Here is a 23,432-nt window from a genome sequence, read left to right as displayed (position 1 = left end):
ACACTAAGGCAGCAGACTTTGTAAATATTAATATTTGTGTCATTCTCAAAACTTTTGACCACAACTGTACACCCCCATCTGTTTGACATCACCAGAAAGCCCAGGATGTACTCTACACAGTACATTAGGACTCAAACAGGGTACATGTATGGTGCTTAAATAGAGCCCTCAGTGCCACTTCCGCCATAGAGGACATAAATGAATTGTCGGGTCTCAGGAGGATATGTTCAAGCCCTTAAAGATAAGCGACTTTAAATCCTCCAGTCTTTGTGGATTATAAAATCATTATGACGAGACCTAGTGTTCAAACTAATTTAATGTCACCAAAAGAGCAGTGTGCTACACTTCTTAAGAGTTGTTTCAATAAACAGGAGGTAAAAAGCATACTTATTTACAGTTAGTCAGAGAGTGATTTCAACAAACCTACTTAACAGCTTACTTCCTGTGCTCTATTTTTGTAATCAGCCATATGTTCAATGACACTATCAAGTAGATAGATAAATACTTTATTTATCCCTCAAGAGTAAGTAACAAAAGTGACAAAAAAATTTAAATTTTCCGTTGTTCTAAAGCTTATTCTATTACTTGGGTAAAAGGCAGTAAAAAGATTAGGTAAAAAAACGTTACACTTATCACTGAATATTAATATGTGCATGTCTTTTTAAGAAGTAATAATTCCTGCATTCAAAAAAAGGAAAAAGCACACTAGTCCAGCAAATTACAACTGAAATACATTGTTTAATCAATGTCAATTTGCCTATAGCTATGATTAAATTATAATTGCACCCTAATCATTTGTAATAAGATCAGATATAATAGAAAAATTCTCTGACACTCAAAAAGATGCATAGTTCCACATTTCGGTCCCCTCACTGTTCTGTTCAAAATCTTTTGTGTTTTCAAGAAGTAAAAAGTTCTCTCATATGTACAGCAACTTAGGGCTTTCTGCGTCTGGAAGAAAGAAAACAAAAAAGTACGAACCTTAAAAAAAGAGAAGCTATTTTTACATCCAAGGCAACAGCTCCAACATTGTCATCTATATAACATAGTAAACAGTACATGCACACATTAACACAAACGCACACACATGCATTCATTTGCTTACTTTTGATACCCATAGCTTGTATTTGTCACCGGCGCCTAATGGGAGGAAAATGTTGAAAAGGGTTGACACAGTTAGGTTAACTGAGGTAACACCTCAAATTATCCAATTCATATTAAATTAAGACATTTTTTCAAATAATTGGGTAACGAGACATAATTGATACCTGAAGAATATTATTAAGTATTTTTTGCACACTAAAATGACTAGAAGGCATAGTTTAACAGTCATTTTGTATATTTTTAAATTTAATTAAGAGCTTACCCTGTTCTCTATGTCCTCCATTTCAGCTGGTCCTTCTGCAGACCCAGATCGCCTTTTGCGACTGAAACAAAAAGGGGCTTTGTCAGTTCTTTGGACAACACATATGAAGGATTTGCCCAACTTGAACTCCATTTTTCAAATAACTCCCAATTGATGTTACTGGAATTTGCGGACATTTATCATATAAGAGATAGTGGCTGGATTAATTTGTAACTCTCTGAAATCTCTGCAGGTGTTAACATGAACTAAATGACAACTATCGTGGCCGTTTTCAATGAGAAAGTCCAAGGCCACTATTCTGCAAGAAGTCCATCCCAGCCTGACGCGTGTCCACCCATGTGTGTCCCAATATACACACCCCAGGAGTACCCAATGTACCCAAAAATCCTAAAGAGTCAAGCAAAGGTTTGAGTGTACCTTTTTAATTCAGAGTATACAAAAGGCTTGGTCCATTACCAGCCCAGTACAGTCCACCAAGTTACTCAAAAACATTTTGCGTAACACGGTCAAAAACTTGTTACAATACAGGGCTCTTGCAGATCTCTCGTCAATTCTCCCGTGTTACTTTTTTCCTACTGCCCATGCGCAGTGAAATTACTCACCCACCCAATCAACAGTTCCAAAAACACAATTTCAAAAACAAAAACAACTTCTGCATGACCCATGAACATATAGCATGTGTTTAACAACAATTTAGCAAATCAGCATATATGCCAAAATGGCTCTTACAACAACTGACCTGTCATTAAGAAATTTTTTTGCTCGCAAAAATGTTCTACCAAGCGCATCATAAGAAAACTACTACACAGCCCTGCTAAAAGACACTATACTGGCTCTGTTGCAGAGGTATCTTGCTGCAGAGACTTTAAGGGTGTGGAGCCTAAATAAAATGTTTATACTAATTTATTGACAAACAAAAAAACAAGTTACTTTTAACTTTACCTTTCAAGATTATTGTTGGACCTGAAATCCTGACATGGTGCACAAATATATCAAAACTACGTGTATGGAGCATTTAGTAACAGTATTATTTTATGTTACTGTCTCATAGCTAATGTCATACTGCTCTGTACACATACATATCACAACCTGTATTACTTGGGCAAATACTGTACCTTGATGATGTTGGGCACTCTTGTTTTAGTGTCTCAATGTCGGTGAACTGCACAGCTTGTCCTCCGCCTCTGGTCTTAAAAACATTGCCCTGAGGAAGTGAAAAAAACAAAACAAAAAAAACCTCACAAATGTCCAAACGAGAATACAGGAAGAAACACATACTTACAATCAACAGTGAAAAAGGTAGCACTGTCCCATAAATATCTGAAACAGGATTGCAATGTGAAATCTAACAGATGTGATTAAATCAAAATCAAGTTCATGCAAGATTTAAAATCATCAGAAGTCTAAAATTAAGCAATTATGTAATTTTACCTTGATCAATTTGGTCTCGATCTCCCCGTCTGAGGCAAGCTCTTGATGTCTAAGCACATACTTGTGGCATTTAGACAGAGCTTTCTCGTTCGGGGTCGACACCTTGATTGCATTGGGTATGATTGGCTGCATGACCGTGTCTAGGTCCAAATTAGAAGGTGGTTTGTGGTCTACCCATTTCTCCCCACCCGCAGAACGTGAGCGTCTGTGCGTTGGACGAACTGGAGGGGCCGTCTGGTGATCCCAGTGCGAGAAAGACAAACCAGGAAGTTACCCACATGTGACACCAGCAGGGACCATTAAATGTTTGGTGGGGTTAGTAGTGATGGTCGATCATTAGAAAGTGTTAGGTTGTATATTGAAAATAAATGTACTATTGGAAGTTCAAGAAGGACAGGGCATATCCCTTTGGATATAATTTTTTACATTTTGGGTGGGTGGTGGTGGTGGCATTGTATCCGTCCACACAGACTCTAATCACATCCCAAACAATATTCTGGCCTTCCAGCAATACATATTTTCATTAAAAGGGATGCAAACTGGTCAGGGGTAAAAAGGGTGAGATGGATATGCAAGCAGACAGCACACAGAGATAGTGTGGTCTCTGGTTGTTCAGAGGGGTCTGTTTTAAGAGTAAAGGTTATACAGAAATGTGCATTTTTCTGACTCCCTGTTAAATTTAGGATTCAATTCAAAGTGCTTGTTTTAACATACAGAGCGCTGCATGGTCAGGCACCCGGGTACATCTCCGACATGCTGCACCCGTATATTACCACTAAGATCCTCAGAACATGGCCTATGAGCTGTACCGCATGCACGTCTCAAAACTAGAGGTGACTGTGCTTTCCAGGTGTTTGCACCAACACTGTGGAATACTCTTCCGTCAGATCTACGCTCTGAGGTCTCAGTCGAAGCATTCAAAAATCAGCTGAAGACTTTTTTTTTTTAATTTAAAAAAACAGGACTTTGTCTCCCTGTAAACTTTTAAATATTCATGTTCTCTTTAAAATACAAAATGCCTTAATTTTGATTTATGCGCCTGTTAATATACACAAATACATTAATTGTATTGATTGATGCCTTTATAATGTTTGATGATTATGTATGATTGTCTGATTGCTCCACTGTTTTATTGTTATGATTGTTTGATTTTATCATTGTAAAGCACTTTGTGACTTGCTCTGTGAAAGGTGCTATATTAAATACATTTTACTTACTCACTCAACTACAACAAGAGAAAGGTACTGACACGCAAGGGAGTTACTTTGTGTTGAAAAGTGGCAGAGATATAAGTACTTTTAATGAATACTGGTTAGATAAAAATCAAATATTCAGTCATTTTAAATACTGCTGCTGCTACATTATTGTTTTTTGGTATCTGTGTGTCTTTATTTTAGTGGTGTCCAACGAAGGTTAAAATCAAGGGCAACTGTTAACCTTCGTTGGATAACTATGAGCTGGATGACTGAGAATCTTCATAGACATTTTAGTGGTGATGGTCAGTTATTGTCAACTGGTGCTATTGAAAATGTGTGCAAGGAAAAAGCATTTCTAGAGAGCAGCTGGCCATAGAAAGAACTACAAACAAGATATAAATACACATAAGAATTCAGATGCAAGTCAAGATGAGACAAGCACAACAGATCAGTCTGTCTGGATAGCCTACACTGATGCAGCACTTCTACTAGATGCAGTTCTAAAAAAGCAGACAGTTCCACACTAAGGCAAGGCTTAAACTACAGGTACACAGAGAAAAACTAAACATATTCTCAAGGACATCTAGGTTCTAACACGCACACTAACCCTTGTGCCTGCCTCAAGGTCTAGCCCATGGACAAGAGTCGTAGCGGGGGCCTCGGTGTCTGGGGCCCAGCGCTGGCCTCTCCTGCGACCCACGCTGCTGGTGCCGTGGCATAGGGCAGGAGTCCGGCTCCTGTACTGCGGAGTTCCCGTGTGCCTAGCTTGGCTGTTTGAGTCTACAGGGAACCTCTGCTCCCAATCAGAGATGCAGGAGGCTACTGAAGGATACGCTGAAGAGAAGGAGGAGGAGGAAGAGGAGGAGATGGTGGAGGTGGAGGTGGGGTAAGGGTCCTGAACTGCCCTAATACTGGCTCGATTTTGGTGAGTAGGAGTTTGGCTGAAGTCCTGAAAAGTGACGAGGGAGTGGGGCCAAGCATTGTGGATGTTAGGGGCTATGCAAATACACAATAAAGTAATAGATTTCCAGTCTAGTTCTAGTAATAGAAGCTGCTGTGCACAGTGAGCATAGAAATTTTAGAATTCAAGTTTAAGATTATGACAATAATTAGTAGCATGCAAAATTACCACAGTAAATAAAGTTTCTTAAGAGAGTGGTGAAGTGCACACTGATGAAACAGGCAATATTAGAGAATAAATAACTCACAGGACGTGGTGACGGTGAGGCGGACCTCTTCTGAGCTATGATGCAATCTCTCTCCCTTGAAGGCCTCTCAGGCTTCTCTGGACGCTCAGTGGGACAGCTGCCGGCACTGCTCTCAGTCACTATGGCCTTGAGCTGCTTCAACTTTTCATCCTTTACCCACAACTTGTTTTGCATTTCTAGCTGCTTGGCGTTCACTCGCCTCTCCTAATTGGAAAACACCAGGGGGAAATATTTAGTCACAGTCTCATCATTTAATCCAATACGAAAAAATTCTCTTGAGGTATAGTGGCTCACATTTCTCCTTTCTAAATTAACAATAAGTTGAATTTTAATCAACCACAAAGTTGAACATGCAATCCAGATAGAATTTTACCTGATGAGGGTTTGAGGAGCAAAACATAGTAAATAAAGTGAGGACAAGGGATCGTCTGTCTCTGGCTTTTTTGTTCTTTGAAGAATTTTTTTATTTTTAGGGATGCATGGTTTGTGGTTGAAATATTATTGGTTGATAAGAAAATGTAATCTTTGCTCTGGTATTAAAATTTCAGCCAATAATTACTCCGAGAATGCGGAGCCTTTGGCTGGGCACTAGCGACGCCACTGAAAACCCAGCTCTGAGTTTACATCCACACTACTATCTCCGTCCACACTAGCGTTTTACCTGCATTTCAGAATTGATCTCCATCTATATTAAAACGACTGAAAACGCACAAATGGCCGTCCCGTACATTGGGTATGCGAGTGCAGAAGTTTTAGTGAAAGAAAAAAGTACTACTACAGAAGAACGAAGAATAGCATTGGCAAATAACCACACCAGAGATTTTTTGCATGGACCATCAATAAGGTGCAAGTGTTACCAAAAGTAACACAAGAGTGCAAAGCGACTGTGGGAGCGGAAAGCAAATACAGCGATATGAACAGTACAAGTGTTAAAGTGTTATTTGCACAGTAAAAATATTTTAATAAACATACCAAAACAAAAACATTGTCACTAGCATTGTGTTTTTGCTTTGCATGAATTATAAGACCCAATCAGGAAGCTGTGAGTGTCTGTGTCATCATTTCCAAAGTCCTATGTTTTCGCCTGTCTGCAATAATACACTGCCCCAGGGTTTAAAACGAAAGCAGGCTGAGCAGTGTTTTCAAACTTCTGTTTAGGTCTTCGGATTTGCCTTTTTATTCTGGACGGCAGGTGTAAATGTGTTGTGTTTTAAAACAAAAACATAGTAGTGTGGATGTAAACTGAGTTTTGATTTTTGCCTCTCTGCATTTCCCCTTTCTCTCTTCTGCTCTGTTAGTGCTTTTTTTGCACATGGGCAGGCTGAGCTCCACACACAGAGCAGACAGCAGAGCAGAATGACTTCAGAGCAGGGGCCACAACGATGGGTAAAACATCTGCTGCGAAGCCAACATGCAGAGAGACATTCCCAGAGCCAGCACACCAGCTCCAGACAGCGATACTCACAAATTTTCTGCTACTATAGCAAACAACACAACAACAGCATGTCTTGGGGAACAAGAAAGTAAGCTGAATGTCCGTGGGCAAGTCATTTACCTTTATCTGACATACAAATTATGGCTGGAATAGTGTTGTGTGGCTCAGTCTGAGACTTTATTTGCTTCCCATTTACAAAGCCAGGGATGAGTACAAACTGGATTTTTTTTCCACAGTTCACACTAGAGGTCTACCGATAGTGGATTTTTAAAGCCAATATAATAACGATAGTTTGGAACACAAAACAGGCAATATCTCTAAAGTGGACGGTATGGCATCAATGTAGTATTGAAGTATGTGCAACCCCCAAGACACATACCAAATGTTACTAAACAGCAGGGCCACTGTTCGTAATTCCACTTACACACTCCTTCTCCCACTTGAGTTTGGTGTCTGTCACCATGCCCTGCATTCGCTGCTCCATGCGCCTCCTCTCTGACAGCTCTCTCTGGAGCTTTTGATCCCGGGTCTCCAGCTCCTGCCGAAGTGAACGCGTATCCTGCTCATACATATCTGTTGTCTTCTGCAGGATATCGATCTGAAGAGGGGGACCAGTAGGGAGAGAGTGAATTCACATATCCTTACTTTTATAAGCATGTTTAAAATGTTGTAAACCAAATGTAGAGAAGAGTAGAATGAGAGTTTTCTAAGTCAAAGAGACAACACCTTGTATTCCAAAGTTGTGGATTTTTTCTCTAATCGTTCTATCTCCGTCCTCTGGTTGGTGATGACTTTGTCTTTCTCGCACAGTTTGCTTTGTTGATCATGTAAGTAGGTCTCCTTTGCACTGAGCTGACCGTCAAACTGCTGAAGCATGGACTTTAGTGTACTGGCTGTAGGAGAAAAAGCATTCATCTAAGCAGTTTTTATTTAGCTTGAAATGTTTTTAAACTCAACTTCATAGTGACAAATGGTGCTTTTTCCTGCATACAACAAAAAATATCACAGTTCAGTGATTAGACTGGAATGGGAGTCAACTACCACTCTCATTAACTGATGTGGTCAGCCATATTTTGAATAAATGTTGCCTTCTAAAAATGACATGTCATTGCTGTGCTGAATAAATGTACTCATCCACTGCTGCCTAAAATCAGAAATACTCTACTACACCAGACAATTATTTTTGCTGTAGAAAATGGGCCTGTACCAGTTTTGTGTAACTGCTCTGTCATCATCTGACGGATATGTTGCCTCCGTTCCAGGACCTCAATCAGGCGGGGTAACGTCTGATCATCAGCTGGGTCCACCAGCTCACAAGAAGGCAGGGCTGGAAGGCTTTCCATAAGCTGAGTCAGCAGAATGGGGTCATCTACTGTGTGAATGAGAAGTCACGGAAAAGTTTGTGTAGAATTAGTTACACAGAGTAAATAAAACAGCTGCATTTCTAAACTCCATATTTAACATAAGAAAACAGCATGACATGAGCACAAGTACAGACTTGAGGTTGAATTACCTGCATCACTAGGGCCTCCTCGGTCTTCCAGGTGACGTGACAGCTCATCTCTGAAGGCCTGGTTTCTGTGTCTGCGTCCTGCAGCAAGGCCGCAGATTGGGCGGTCGACGGGGCGTGCCACCTCCACCTCCTGGGTCATCTCTGCAAAGCGCATTACCAGCTGCAGAACATACAATGCAATACTATCAGAAGTATGCTCCCTTACTTCCTTAAAAATGATTATTTTAGGGAAACAGCTGAGTTTCAAAGCGTCAACAGTAATCATGGAGGAAATCTGTATATTTGGGCGATATAGATATTTCCTATTGTGGTTTGATGGCAGCATGCTCTTACAATAGTTTTTCCAGGAAAGCAAGTAAGATTAAAGAGATAACAATTTACATTCAAACCATCCTGCAAAACAAATACAATGTCTTACCATAGTTTCGTCATAATCATCAGCTTTTGGATTGACACACACAATCATTCTGACTTTTCCTTCTCCATCAAAGTAGTTTTTAAACAGATGGGTAACTTTAGAGTCCCTGTATGGCACCATCTGGAATAAAATAAAAGCTCAGTGAAACTGCACCTACTGGAAATGTATCAATGATAAGACTAAAGATTCATATTAGATAAAAATAAAACCAATGATGAACAAGTAATAAAACACCAACCTTATTAGTTCCACACATCTGGTTTTCACGCAACACTTCCATACATGTGCGCAGTGTCATCAAGGACTGGTTAATATTACCTGTAAATGAGATGTAGATTAGACATTACTTGAGACATTTAGTGTCTAAACGGACATTATTACTAAATACATTGAAAATCTGCAGATACAAAGAAAAAGCCTCTGGTTGACTTTAGAGAAGCCCACAGTAAGGAATGAACTGACCTGCTTCACGGAGACGGCTTCCCTCTGCTTTGGTTCTGCTGGTGCGCTCGCTGCCTGCCAAGTCAACCAGACACAGCTGGCTCACATTCACCTGGTTTTTGTCCTGCAATTTAATGACACTGTCAGCAATCACCAAATACGAGCTGGAGTAATGTGTACTTATTTGGCGTGCTTTTTAAGCTTACATTGAAAAAGCTAGCTTTCTTTGAATATACATGTGTCATGAAAAACAAATACATTTTAATGTGTAACTTGTCACCTGTAGAATGTGGTCCCCATCAGCATCAAGTGGTGCCTGGGCCAGCTTCACTGTGAACACACTGTGGGAGCGACTGGATTCACGATTGAGTTGAGTGTTGGCTATCCTCCTTTTCTTTTGTCCTGGAGACAGAGAACAGCAGAAAAAAAAATAGGAGGTCAAAACATTTCTTTATAAAGACAACTGATTAATTGCTGTGCAACATATCAGCTCTGCATGGACATTATACCAAAGAAAAGTCATGGCTGCCTCTCTGTGTGTAATACAGACATTTAGTAAAACTCTTTAATAATCATTATGTTCAACTATTTTTTATGGATTCCATCATCAAGAAGACAGAAATTAGGAATAAAAACAGTTTAAAACCTTAAAAAAACTTTGAGATTAAAATTGGTATGCGTATTAGGGGCACACACATGATAACATGCAATATAATACAAATATAGAGAGTTATTATAACCACTCACCCTTCCAAAAGACTTCAAAAGCCTCCTCTGTAGATTTTACTTCAACTTCCGTGCAGCCAGCCACATACATGTTATGATTCTGATCTTCACGGAGAATCTTAGATTGAGGTGGTCTGAAAAAAGTTTATGAAAATAATCAACATACATAAGCAATGTAACACAATGATGCTTCACTTTAGTAAGACAAGGAGCAAAAGCTAAAATGACAAATACTTGATGTTAGTGTCAAAATAAAAAAAAAAATACAATTTAGGGAGACAGAGAAGCACATTTAGGGCTACAAACACATGCACACTGGGTTTGCACACAAGCTTTAGCCATTCAGGGAGCCAATCTTTAAAGACAACAGCGACCAAAATAACACAAAGCTAGAAAGCTACACCTATGCTATTTATAGGGGTTTGGATTAAAAGGATGGAAATGCACTGATGACCTACACAATATATCAGCTACAGCCAAGTTACAACTACAAATAAACAGAGTACTGTGTAATGCACGTTTACTGGCCACATACATGAACTCATTGTTCCGTACAGGCGTGCCGCCACCAAGCCACCTAACAAAAACAGGATTTTTAAAGTGCATCTTGTGAACAATCAAAAACTTTTTCTCTCTCTATGAATATAAATGGAACGCAAGTGGTTGAACAGCTACTAGAAAGACATTTGTGGAGCACATTAGTAGAGCTTAGCTGTGTGGGTGCAGTTGGGTAGCTGTGTAACACAACTCAATGTGTGGACAGAGCCATCTAATGCATGAACAGCCCCACAAATAATGGATAAAAATAAACTGTACAGTAGGGCTGAATGATTTGGGGAAAATTTGCGATGTTTTTATTGAAGTTTTGCTAAAGTTTAATATTCACTTCCAGAAGCCGCGTCAAGCAGCACAGAGCAGATGAAACAGGCAGGAAGTCAGACACAGAACGGCATAGAGAATCCGGTCAATTTTCAAAATAAAAACACCCCGTGCAGACTCCCAATCATACATCAACAATAAACAGTTAAAACAGACCAAAAAAAAAAGAAGACACAATTTAACTACGTAGCCTACTTAAGCATATTAGAAGCACAAAAATCAAGGACAACTGAACAAATAAGCAAAATCTAAACGCTCCGCTGCTGAAACACTTCAGTGTGAGTTGACGCCAGACAAAAATCGCAGAACAGCCACTGTCTGTGTCGGTTCAGCTGGCGCCTTTATCATACGTTTCGTTTGTTGTTGTAAAATGTACATGTCCTGTGCCCGCTCTGACTGGTAAGTAGGACCGTAACAGGAGGCGATCTGTCACACAAGGATGACAACGGAATGAATTTGCAACTGCATGACTGTTTAAAGATGGGTCAGATGCACTGTATAATTCATCTACATTTTAATCGCAGTCTTCACGATTAGCTATTCGCGTTCTTTCAAATTGCAATTTCGATTTGAAATCGATTAATCGTTCAGCCTTACTGTGCAGACAATCCCTCAACATTGTGTTTCAAATAGCATTCACTCATTTATGCTACCCCTTACTTTGATCTGATTGGGTCAAACGGAGCATCTTCGAGGAGATCATAGATATAGTTATTGTAAACCTCAATGTAGGACACAAAAACGCTGTAACAACAGTCTTCATCCACATTCTCAGATTTACATGCTTCCTCTGGGCTGATCATATCCGCAAATTCCGGGTCAGCCTTCTGTCTAAAAGAACAAACCCAAAGAAAAGCAATAAGATTAGCATCAGTCAAAATGTACTTTAAAAAGTCTGTTTCTTTCAATTTTATCAGTACTTGAGTGAACACCACAGAGTAGAAAAGTAAAAAGTTAAATAAAATGACTTGAAGCTACCTGGAGGATGGTGTTTTAGGCACTGACTGCTGACTGTCTCGCTTCTGTCTCTCCAGGAGAGCATCAACTTGACCCTGGATCTCCATGCCATTTTTGTCATCTGGTTTAAACACCTGATGAAGGTTAAAGTTAAGGTTCAAGTAAAAACATTTCCAAAAATGAAATCTTTTATTTTAGAAACCAAGTACGCAAAACACCAACGAATGAAAGTCTTACATATCTTTTTGCCTGAAAGGGGCTGATGCTGTTGAAGAGCATGTCTAGAGAACGGGGGAGGAGTCCACCTTCCCCAGGTGAGCCGGTCATGGTGAAGGTCTTACCGCTTCCAGTAACACCATATGTAAATAGCAGACCTATGAACATAGAATATAACAAATACATAACCACTTTTCAGAGAGGATTAGAGCTGATGTCAGTGATATATGATATACATTGTAAAACAGGGATGAAACAGTTACCAGTGATACGGTTACAAATTTTAATTATCATTGAAACCATATTCAATTACTGCGCTTACTTACAGTAATACTGTCCAGCATTAACTGAAGCTAGCAACAATCTCCCAGATATGGGCGCCTAAGATGGGTTTGTTTTAGGTCAATGACAACATGACAGAAGAAAGTGACAATTCTCCGGAGATTTTTCAGCCTAGTCCTCAGAGGACTAAATCTGAAGTGTGGTCGTTTGTTTGGTTTTATGGAAGAGCTGAGAGAGCCATGAATCGTTGCAAAAAGGGGGCAACACCCAATACTTTATGGCGAATGCTAGGTAAGCTAAATATTTACCTCAGTGCATGATGTGGGAACTTAGGAAGAGAGACAGAGAGACAGAGACTACCTTAGAAATGATGAAATCCAAAGGTTATTTTAACTTCAAAAAACGCTTTGATACTTTTGATATGTGGACCCTTATGGACTAAATGAATATAAATAATTGAGGAATGGACACATATTCGGACTTTGACCACTTCAAAGGTAGGGAGTCAACTTTTTTTTGTCTCTCTTGTTTATGAATTATACTTTGGTGCTCATTATTTCTGTAAAATGAACTAACCATTGAACTGTGGAGAATCTAACCAATCTAACGATGTGCAGCATGTCCCTACTGACAAAAGTAAACACTTATATTTGTACGAGTGATCTAAGCACCTTAGCCAAGCAGGCAACCCAGTGAGCTTTAAGAGGTTTAATACATTTAGAGAACTTCTTTGAAAACCAGACCAGGCTTCTTACGGTTTTTGTCAAAACACATAGCCACCCCAGGCCAGTAAAAGGGATAGGTGTCTAATTGGAGGCTTAGGCTTTTAATTGATGTTTTACAGCATGTGTAACAGTCAAAACCCCAAGGTTTTTTCATTTAAAATTATATTAAAAAAAAGTAGCCATGTCACATCTGTGAAGGTGAAATTTGCAAATGTTTAGACATTTTGCTTGATAAACATAATCAATTTTCAAAATTTGTTTTCAATTTTCTGTTGACCAACTAATCCTTTCAGCAATAGAGAGAATAAAAAGTACATTTATGGGATTCTATACAATAAACATCAAACATTTTATGCTTCAAAAACTTGAAACTCACTTACCATTCTTACAACGAATAAGATCATCTACCAGTGGCTTGGCAACATCCTCAAACAGCTCCATTTGCGTGGTATTAATACCAAATACTTTTTTAAAGGAGTACTGTGTCTAAACAATAAACAAAGACAGAATATACGGTACATGTAAATGCCATTCAACAGAAAATATACAGTGAGAGCCATAATTATTATCATGTATTAATTTGTGTCTTAAAAAGTGTCCGGCCTCTGCTGAATACCACTACAACACACTTACCTCTTTGTATTCCCCATTACGGTTGGCTTTAAGGCCATCAGGAGCATGTAGCTGAATTGTGGAGCTACTGATCATCTCAACACAACATTCCTCATCTTCTGCTCCAAGTGGACGTATACGGCAATATACCTACACACACAACATTAAATACATTCTTGAAACAATTCTAGGCCAAATCTGTACAGCTCACTTTTGACATATGTATATATGGATTTGAAGTCTGTCCATAAGTTGAACAGCACAAAAGAGCTGGTAGAAGCACATTAAAATCAACCTCATTTGATACCTCAAAGACTCTATGAGCCTACAATGTCTTCAAAAACTTCAAAAAGCATCACCTTCTGACGTGTCTTGATATGTTGCGTTTGTAAGAATCACTAGATTAGCACAATGTAAGTTTTTGTTTTAGGGTAAATTTTCCTTTAATTTCTACTGAGGGCTTAAATGGGCAAACATGATGCCCTTTTACTGCGACCGTTTTGTGATACTGCTTCACTTTGAGAAATAACAAAGTAATCTGTGTTAACTTACTCCAACAGGATCTTTCTCTATGTTGGTTGCCTTTTTTTGGCCAGGCCTCCGTGGAGTCTTCCCTTTGCTGTAAGTGATAATACAGTCAATATAACAAACAAACAAAAAAACGTATCCTACATTAAATGTATTGTTAGATACATGTCTGGACAGATAATTCACCAAGTATGTTACCTTACCATGGCCAAAGAACACCTGAACCTTACTGTCTCTCACACTAGGGCCCTATTCATGCAGGAGCTCTACCGGACGGGGTGGAAGTCAGGGCTCTGTGCAAGCTCTTTCACACCAAAGTCAGAAAAATATTTCTTTATAGTTCTGTGGATTGTCATCTAAAGACAGGACAGCCAAAGCCAAATCATATAAGAGGCCAAACCAGACCAACAGTACATCTGTGCACATGTGTCCCCATACTTTTAGCCATATATCTTAGTGTGAAGCGTGTCTACTTTACTCTGTCGCTTAACCTTAACTTCTTTTCAGTTAACTGTTATTACATGTTTATGTTGCTTGTAAAATATATTTTCTGATCTAAATGGGACTTCCTGGTAAAATAAATAATAAAAAAAACCCTGCTACGATAACAAGGTAAGTTAAGCGAGCTCAGGTGTTACTTTCTAACGACAATTCACAGGTGTTGGTATGATAACATAAACATTACATTTGCCACGTTAACGTTAAGATAACCAAAACATGTTTGCCATTTCACAGAAATATGATATGAATAACAGCGTTAGTTGAAAACTGAATGCTGAGCTTAAACACCAATATTAAGAGTCAGCTAACGTTAGCTGGCTGGACAGCTATCTGTGCTAACATTAGGAGGCTAATCCTTGTCGTTATCCTGATTTAACGTTACTCTTTTTCTAAAGAACAACGGCTCGCAGGTTCCGTTAGATACCTGAAAAGTTTTGCAACGTTTTCACACACTGCGTAGGTTTTAATCTGTTAAAGCTAAATGTGGAAGATGGTAATGCTCACCCTGTTCTCTGCATTGTTTGTGTTGGTAAACTTCTCCGTTGCTCACAAGAGCGCCTCTTCTCGATTTGAAAAATTCGCTCTTGTGAAACGTTTTTCCGGGTGTCTGAAATTTCAACCAATCACAGGACAGACACGGCGTTCAGCAGCGGAAGTCCCGCCTCCAGCACGTTACCCGTGTCATCTCAGAAACTGCACATTTTACCTGGGATGTCTCCTGCAGAGCTATTTTGCAACTCTAGATTTGAAAATATTACATTTGGTCAAAAAGCAATATTGTCTAACCAACAACACTAGAGAAGTTTCATTTAAATTATACATTTGATTTATCCTGTGAACCAGGTTATTTCAAGGTTCAGAATGATATTGTGGAAAAATTTACGTTTTGCAACCATAAGGCTGAAACCATTTGTCATTTATTTTATGATTGTATTTGTACGAAATGATTTTGGTTGGATTTAGAATATTACTAGAATATTACCTACTGACTGGTTCATCTATTAATTTGCGGAAAAGAGTCATAATTTTATGATGACAATATTGATATTGATTGTAAATGAATATATCTTTTGAACCTCTTTATTTTATATGGAAAATATTATATTCACAAATGGTGCAAATAGTCTTAGAAGAAACCACAATTACTACATTACTACATTTTAAGATGGAAATCAAACATTATGTTGAAACTTTATTTGGTTTGAAGAATTGTAAATCAATCAAAACAGTTAAAATGTAAAGATTTAAAAAAAATGTAATACTTTTGTTGTTTGTTACATGATACCCCTTTGTTTATAGTTGTGTCCTGTTCTATTATTCTGTCATTTTAACGTATTTTTGTTTGGATCTTTGTAAGAGATGAATTCAAGATTTAAAAAAAGAAGAGGAAAAAAGTTTACCTTGGACCACTTGGAAATGTTTGAACTAAACAAAAACTATTTCTGTGATTCACAAGCTGAGAAGCAGTCCTCGTGATGTGTTCTAAACAAAGACCATATATTTAATTTGAGCGTAAAAGTTAATTCCTGACCTATGATAAAAATGATAATGACAAAATATCACATGGACCACTGACAATGTCTTATACTACTCACATATTTTAACTATTATTTAATTTTATCTATACAAAAATATTGTTTGGGAAAATTGGTCAAGTGGTTATGCTGATTTTGAAAACATTATAATGGGCAGAAGTGTTAGCTTATCAATTCAACTGTTTATTATTTCTAAATAAAAATGACAGTATCAGAAACAAATCTTATACTTGAATGAAAATGTTTGTTTTTCTCATGTCCCATATGTCCCATATATATTATCCTGTATCAATTTCAATTCTAATATAATTTCATGTTAGTATGTTCTTTTTCTTGTTCTTATACATGTACATGTCACTGTATTTGTGTTCATGATTGTTTAATTGACAAAAAAATGATTTGATACTAGCTCTGACAAAACAAAACTGAAATTCCTTTGCTTGACTGTTTTAATAAAGTGATACACAATTCACTCTTATTTAGAATTAGAAAGACACACATGCAGGTTTGGTTAATAGTTTATTTGAAAAATCATAATAAATAACATTGTACAAAAATACTTTTTGTGACAAAGAAACAATGTGACATGTCATAGAAGTTTACAGTGACAGAAACAGCATTTGAGGGAAATAAACAACTCTGTATTACATATCTCACATTAACGGTAACAAAACCTTTAGTTTATCAGGTTTCTACTTTGCAGGCAGCTCAAAGAGCAAACATCCTTCCCTTGTCATAACTGTCTCTTTCGTTCTGTTTATGTTAATGATGTGTCACATTGCTCTTACTGACCAGTGCAATCCAAAAGGTTGTGTTCAAGCCCAAGCACCATAAATATGTACAAATGAAGGAGGTACCAGTGTCTAAATGCAGCACTGCAGAAAATTAAATTAGCACTGAATTTTACATTCAATTCCCTGAAGCTAACAGTCTTGTCACAACCTACCTGTGTTTAAATCAGAGAATTGAGCAAATATAGTTTTCTAATCATATAAATCACTGTCTCATAATGTAGCTCAGCAGCTACATTTGTTGCTTTTCGCAGGAACAAGTTTTCTCAAAAACACATTTTGTTAAATTTGCATTGTCTGTTTGTGCAACTTATGCCCTCATTTTCAGTTTACCCACGCAAATAACATCAGTCATCACAGTGATGTCTGAAAATGAAATACTACCATGAGTTTAGTGCAAACTGCAAGTTATTATGTCAGCACCTCATAGCTCAGGAGTGTTCTTTATAAATCCCCCATGATACACTCTTTTCCCATGTCTGCACTGTATGTCCCGTGACTTATGAAGCCAGAGATTTAGAAGCAGGAGCACACCTTGGATGAGGCTTTCTTTGGGCTGTTAACATGTTCCTTCTCCTTGCAGACTGGGGCGTGAATAAGAGGTAGACTATAGAGGATGATGATAATCAAATTCACCACCACACAAAAGAGCCCTGCACCCACTGAGTTTGCAAAAGTGATGGGTATGGAGTGTTCAAGGAGCCAGGGGCGCCGTGTCACCATGTCCTGTTCAATGGCCTTCATCTGGAAGTGGGTCCCGAGGATGCCGCACACATGGAAGAGTTGATGGCTGTGACCTGCAGAGGGAGCAGTCGAGTTGTGTTTGAGCTCAGACAGCACATGTCACAGTAGAGAGAGGAGGTGTAAATTCAAGCCCTCAAGCAAATGATTTGCATTGCCAAATGATTTCAAAAAGTTAAAACATTTGGTGGTGATTATTCTTTCGCATTACTTCACAATGTTCAACACAAATGAGAATACATTTAATGTGTTAATGTGAATCCAGTGTTTCACAAAGTTTGAGAATTTATTTGTAGTGGTTTAAAATCTGAAATGTGACATACACTGTGTGTACGTTGTATTGAGATGTGCGGCATTGATGTAATAGGAAGTTGTAATGTATTGTATTTTATTTGACAGTAAGCTGTAAAAAACAAAACAACAACACTGCACTCACAACCTCACTTTTTGATCTGGAAAATAATTCTTCAAATAATGTAAGTGCACATGAATGCATCATTATGGCAAACCTTTCATTCCTTCCGCTTCATCCAATTAGTTTCACACTTTAAGAGGTAATATTATGCTTTTTGGCTTTTCCCCTTTCCTTTATTGTGTCATATATACCAATAAAGAATATATATCTGTAAAGCAGGTTAAAGTCACACATTTTTTATGTAAGAATATTGATATCACCACCTTTCAGGGTTTCTCCCATTTTCTTCTAATGGTTTGAGAACTTTTCCTAGCATATAATGAGGGTCGAAGGTTTGTACTGAGTAGCCAGTTATATCTTACTTTCTCTCTAACATGCTCTTTCTGAATATTGTGTGTTGCAAACAGTTGCTTAATTTACACATCCAGCAGATATGAAGCAACACAAGCATCTATATAGCACTCCTCTTTTAGCTTTTGAGGGAAATATCTGTCTCTTTAGCTGCTAAATGTTCCACAGTATTGACCAGATAATTGATAACTTTGTCGGGTGATAATTCTCTGTAGGGTCTTAACATTCATTTAATTTCAATTCAATTTCACTTTTATTTATATAGCGCCAGTTCAACAGACGTTATCTCACTGCATTTTTCATACAGAGCAGGTCTGGACTGTACTCTTGGTGGGCGGCCAATTGCCTTGATAGCAATAGTAATGATGATAATAATAGGACTAATAATAATAATTGTAGCAGCTAATGACAATAACTACTCCTCAGATTAAACTTACCTATGTAGTCGAAGCTGCCTGGTGCCAGGCGCTCAGGTAAATGTGTGGCAAACAGAAAGCCTGTGAGGAAAGCCAAGGCGATGTGGTTGTAATGGAGGATGTTAGTATCATTGTCTGTGCAGCCCTCCCCTACACACAGAAACACCTGTGAACACACACACACACACACACAGCAGATTTAACAGAATATAGTGCTGTCACCAACTGTTCAGCTCCTTTTGGATTTTTGATTAGTATGGTTTTTACTTCATAATATGACTTTCTTATTGTGTTTAGTTGTGATTATTATCTGGCATTTTTGTTGGCTAAATATTTAGTCTTTTCTGATGTGTTTTTCTGCACTATTTTGCAGTGATATGAAAAAATTTATTTTTGATCATAAAAGATAAAAAATTTAACTATTAATTTTTCATTATACAAAAAAATGTTTTGAAGGTCATTGTCATTTTTTGACAATTTGGGGTGGTGTGGCTGAGGAGGTAGAGTGTCCTTGGGCAAGATACTAAACCCCAAATTGCCCCCGATCACTTTTCCGTCAGTGTGTGAATGTTAGTTTCTGTTCTGTGCAGTTAGGCTCATTGTATGGTTGTGTATGAATGGGTGAATGTGACGAAGTGTAACCGCACTTTGAACACAGTGGTTGGAAGACTAGAATAGCGTTATACAAGTGCAGACCATTTACCATTCTTCTTCTACTCTCTTGCTCTTCAGGCGTTGGCGATTTTAGCTATGTGGTTTCATGCTTTCAGTTAAGTGACTTTAGCAAAGGTTTTTTTCAACATTCGAGTTATAATCTGAGCTTTGTGCGGGTCGCACACACACAGCAATCCACTACTTGCCCCAGATGTCTGTGATATTGCAACAAAGTTTAAGTTTCAATAGCCTGAAAAATGCCATCAAAGACTACTGCTCAAGGAGAGACCGCAATTCTATTTATTATTTATGTATTTATTATTTATTTATTTATATTTATTATTTTACACACTGCTTGCCGCCGGCACACAGTTAAGCATATCATCATATGTAGTGCTGTACTAATTGGAGGATGCATTATAAAGCCAATAATACTAAACAAACAAGCAGCAGTCAATACAGATTCTAATACAGTACAATACAACGGAGTTCATGTTTGCGGGTCACTCAACCTGTTCGGTCACAACTGTACAGCGCACCATAGTGGCTGATGGTGGAGAAGTGCAGCCATCCTGTCAGTCATGCAGTGCGCAGCGTAGTTCATTAGGAAAACTTGTTAATTGAAGCCTGTTTATCTTTTTAATGTAAATAATAGTACTAATTACAATGAAATATACATTAGGCTATTTGTGATTAAAAATAATGGTTGTTGATAAATGAATTAGAGACCCCCACAGATGCATGATTTTACTGCTTCCATGGGAGCTCAGACCCTCCTTATGGGAGCTGAGCTCCCACTGGCTCCCACGTAACTCGAACCCTGTGTTTTTTACATTTCAAGAGGAATCACTGGGTGTTTGGTTTGTTGTCATCCAAAAGCTAAAACCATGTGTCCTCTGTAAATGTTTCATTCCTGAAGATTAATAAACTTTTTTTTTTTAATATGTACCACGTACGTTTAGAAATGTAACTTAATATATTATGTAGCTACCATTTTTGTAAACTATTTCAGTTGAAAAGTCCTTTATGCAACTGTCTTTATCAACTGTTACGTGTATTTTTGTCTGTATGCAACTGCACACCACATGGAAACAAACAAGTAAAAGTTGTCACTGTAACAGGACCAGACTAATGTAATATAGCACATAATACCTTGTGTAACATTTACAACGTGCATCTAACAAACCCACATCACTACTTTATTTATTATTATTTTGAATCAAATCACGTCAGAGATTACCCTTGTCATGGACATAAAGTAATGTATAGTGTAAGCACTGAGCACCAGAGCCAATGATCTACCCTGGAGAAATGTATGATTTGTTTTCTAATTCCTTACTGTTTAGCAGAAAATTCAATGAAGTTAAAGAGTTTTAAAATGATGTTCAATATTGAATAGTATATGTAACATGTGCATAATGTAGGCCTAATGGATGCTCAAAACACAGGTGCACGCACGCACGCACGCACGCATGCAAGTTGTTAGAGGTGTGAAGACAGATGTGTGCCAAGACAAAGCCCCACCCTGTAGAAAAGAGGAATGTTGTCAAACAGGTAGGGGAAGGCAAAGGCAACAACACGGAGATATTTGCTGAACTTTGGACTCTGGAACTCAGGGAATCTGAAATAAAAGAAGAAAGTTATTACTTTCAATAATCAAGGAGCAAACAATTCATCAAATATTCCTCATGGTTACAGCTTTTTACACATCATCACCACTGGTAATGCCATACTTATATTAATTTAATACCGTAGGCCTAATATAGAAAAACTGAGGAAAATCAATATGAAATTATAAAGCCATATGTTTGTATTACTCCATGTGGGTATAATTTAAATGTCATGTCATCATTAACCAGCATGGTATACTTCCCTGGTGAGGACTTAGTGTACAGTAGCTACTAAGAAATCTGTTTAAAAAATGCAAAATTAAAAATCAAAAATTTTATCAAGTTGGTATTTCAGAGCTTTAAATCATTAAATACGCATTTGTGACAGACTGTAATAGATTTATGAACTGTTTTATTCAATGTGATGACTTATGTAGTAGCACAAATGGCAAGCTTCACAGAACTTTTCACTTTGCCATTCTTTTTGTCAGCTCCCCTAACCTGCCCAGCTGAAACTACAATAGGTGTTAATCTCTATAGTGGCAGTTAGGTAACACCCATTGCATTAAACCTTGAGTTGCTCAATTCTACTTAATAAAAAATCTGACTCAACGATGACAGTGGGATGAAGTCTGTCTGAAGACTTAATAATCACATGTTTTGAAAGGACGAAATAGCACTATAATACTAAATGCTACTATAATTTGAGCATAATACAATCAACGTAGCTTTAGATAGAAAAGAGAAGAGAAGTGACCAGAGTTTTAGCAAGTGCATTGTCTTTACCTCTTTACGATGTCATGATTATATTGCAGAAATGGTAAGCCAAGCCTTAGCAGTGAGAGAGTTGGGAGATGAGTGAAAGAACAATAATTAGCTATAGCCTGCCAAGACAACATGAATCTGGTACAGGAAGAAATAACAATGCAAGAGGTGGAAAAGTTATTGATACAGAATAAGTACTGAAGCCCTTTCTCCTCAATAACTAAGGTACTGCAAACTTGATTTTTCCAGAGATTTCTTTTATTCTATAGATTAGTCTATAGATTTTATTTCACTGGGTCATTTAACAGTCGCGATGTTGATGAAAACCTTGGCCCCCACTGTGCTGAAGTTTAGCATATAACATTTGTTATTATGCTATCAAGCTAACGTCCACTTTGTGCCTCATGTATTATTAGTATATTTAAGTAGGTGATCATGTTGGAAATACCTTAACTGTGGTAAGTAAACACCATATAAGTAAACAAATTTGTGGGATTTATCCTTTAGAAGAACAAACGTTTGCATCACGCTGTGTGCCTGCCTGCCTTGTTTAGTTAGAGCCTCTATTACCCCCGCGGCCTCTTACTCAGAGGTTCCTCACCAGCAACAAGAGAGTTTTAACCAGTTTTATCCCATTGACTTGTCTGAGCTTTTAAAAACAGTATCACAAATGAGAGTGTCCTCCAGCCCACTTGATGTAATACCTACAAAATCTTTACTGAAAGTAATGGATTCTGTTGGGCCCCATTTGATCTCTGTTTTCAACAGCTCCCTATCTACTGGTTGTGTCCCTGATTATTTTAAAACGGCTTGCGTGAACCCACTTTTAAAGAAACCTGGTTTAGATCCCTCCCTCCCACATAATTTTAGACCAATTTCAAAACTGCCTTTTATTGCAAAGATTCTAGAAAGAATTGTGTCCAAACAGCTGCTCACTGTACTGGAAAATAACAAAATATGTGAAAAGTTTCAGTCTGGTTTTAGGAAGTACCACAGCACTGAGACTGCCCTGCTTAAAGTCACCAATGACCTTTTAATGTCTGCTGATGAAGGCATGTGCTCAGTCCTAGTACTTCTGGACCTTAGCGCTGCTTTTGACACCACTGATCACAACATCATGTTAGACAGACTGAGGCCCCTTGGTGGGGATCTCTGGTACGGCCCTAGAATGGTTTTCATCCTACCTGTCAAATAGGAAGTTTTGCGTGTCTGTAAACAACAATGTCTCCTCGTTCTGTCCAGTTAAATATGGTGTGCCTCAGGGGTCGGTCTTAGGACCCATTTTGTTTTCCTTGTATCTGCTTCCCCTTGGACATATTATCCATAAACATGGCATTTCTTTTCATATTTATGCTGATGACACACAAATATACTTGCCCGTCAGATCCACAGACCCTGGAATGCTGAGTTCACTTAACAACTGCCTTTGTGAAGTTACAAAATGGATGTCAAATAATTTCCTCCAGCTGAACTCAGACAAAACAGAAATCCTGGTCATCGGGTCCCAGCAGATGTTTTTATCAACTTAGAAATATAGCTAAAATTCGATCTATGTTAACTTTTAACCATATGAGACCATTTTACACGCCTTCATCTCATCACGCCTGGATTATTGCAACAGTCTTTTCACCTGTTTAACCCAAAAATCTATTGATCGACTCCAGACTGTCCAGAACTCAGCTGCCAGGCTTTTAACCAGAACAAAGAAATATGACCACAT

At 38.1% G+C, this 23,432-nt stretch overlaps 2 protein-coding genes across 8 annotated transcripts in view; both read right to left on the bottom strand.

Moving 5' to 3' along the window:
- Positions 1–298: 298 nt before the first annotated feature.
- On the bottom strand, positions 299–15,020 carry LOC123959174 (kinesin-like protein KIF23). Of its 4 annotated transcripts, XM_046033095.1 has the most exons (24): positions 14,939–15,020; positions 13,958–14,024; positions 13,427–13,555; positions 13,174–13,279; positions 11,808–11,944; positions 11,592–11,704; positions 11,274–11,444; positions 10,270–10,311; positions 9,756–9,868; positions 9,289–9,410; positions 9,030–9,132; positions 8,806–8,885; positions 8,568–8,687; positions 8,150–8,309; positions 7,844–8,008; positions 7,363–7,529; positions 7,061–7,234; positions 5,202–5,405; positions 4,601–4,942; positions 2,798–3,031; positions 2,482–2,570; positions 1,367–1,427; positions 1,106–1,140; positions 299–951 (listed from the first exon to the last, which is right to left on the bottom strand). In XM_046033095.1, exons 1-24 carry the CDS (start codon positions 14,950–14,952, stop codon positions 936–938), a joined length of 2,964 nt encoding a protein of 987 aa, XP_045889051.1. In that variant the 5' UTR covers positions 14,953–15,020; the 3' UTR covers positions 299–935. The 4 variants fall into 4 exon arrangements, with proteins under 4 accessions (XP_045889051.1, XP_045889054.1, XP_045889052.1 ...); XM_046033098.1 differs by lacking the exon at positions 2,798–3,031; XM_046033096.1 differs by lacking the exon at positions 10,270–10,311.
- Positions 15,021–16,475: 1,455 nt separating this feature from the next.
- The window catches only part of paqr5b (progestin and adipoQ receptor family member Vb), a 15,955-nt gene continuing 8,998 nt past the window's right edge, over positions 16,476–23,432 (bottom strand). For 3 of the 4 annotated variants that reach the window (XM_046032780.1, XM_046032781.1, XM_046032779.1), the window contains exons 6-9: positions 21,734–21,778; positions 20,862–20,958; positions 18,705–18,849; positions 16,476–17,557 (exon numbers count right to left, since the gene is read on the bottom strand). In XM_046032780.1, coding sequence (XP_045888736.1) covers positions 17,277–17,557; positions 18,705–18,849; positions 20,862–20,958; positions 21,734–21,778 — 568 coding nt within the window. In that variant the 3' untranslated portion in view covers positions 16,476–17,276. The remainder of the gene's footprint in view (positions 17,558–18,704; positions 18,850–20,861; positions 20,959–21,733; positions 21,779–23,432) is intronic. The other variant, XM_046032782.1, reaches the window with a different exon arrangement.

The sequence above is a fragment of the Micropterus dolomieu genome, linkage group LG20 (genome assembly GCF_021292245.1).
Source record: "Micropterus dolomieu isolate WLL.071019.BEF.003 ecotype Adirondacks linkage group LG20, ASM2129224v1, whole genome shotgun sequence".
Taxonomy (NCBI): Eukaryota; Metazoa; Chordata; class Actinopteri; order Centrarchiformes; family Centrarchidae; genus Micropterus; species Micropterus dolomieu.
The sequence above is the reverse complement of the archived record's forward strand: the minus strand, read 5'-3'. Positions and strand labels throughout refer to the sequence as shown.

What these genes read in the sequence shown, in the direction of transcription:
- LOC123959174 (XM_046033095.1), bottom strand. An exon ending in TTTGACCCAATCAGATCAAA is followed by an intron (nt 10,312 to 11,273) that starts GTAAGGGGTAGC and finishes TGTTTTTGTTAG; the next exon opens with GTGGCTTGGTGGCGGCACGC. An exon ending in ATGATTATGACGAAACTATG is followed by an intron (nt 8,310 to 8,567) that starts GTAAGACATTGT and finishes TATGTTCTGCAG; the next exon opens with CTGGTAATGCGCTTTGCAGA.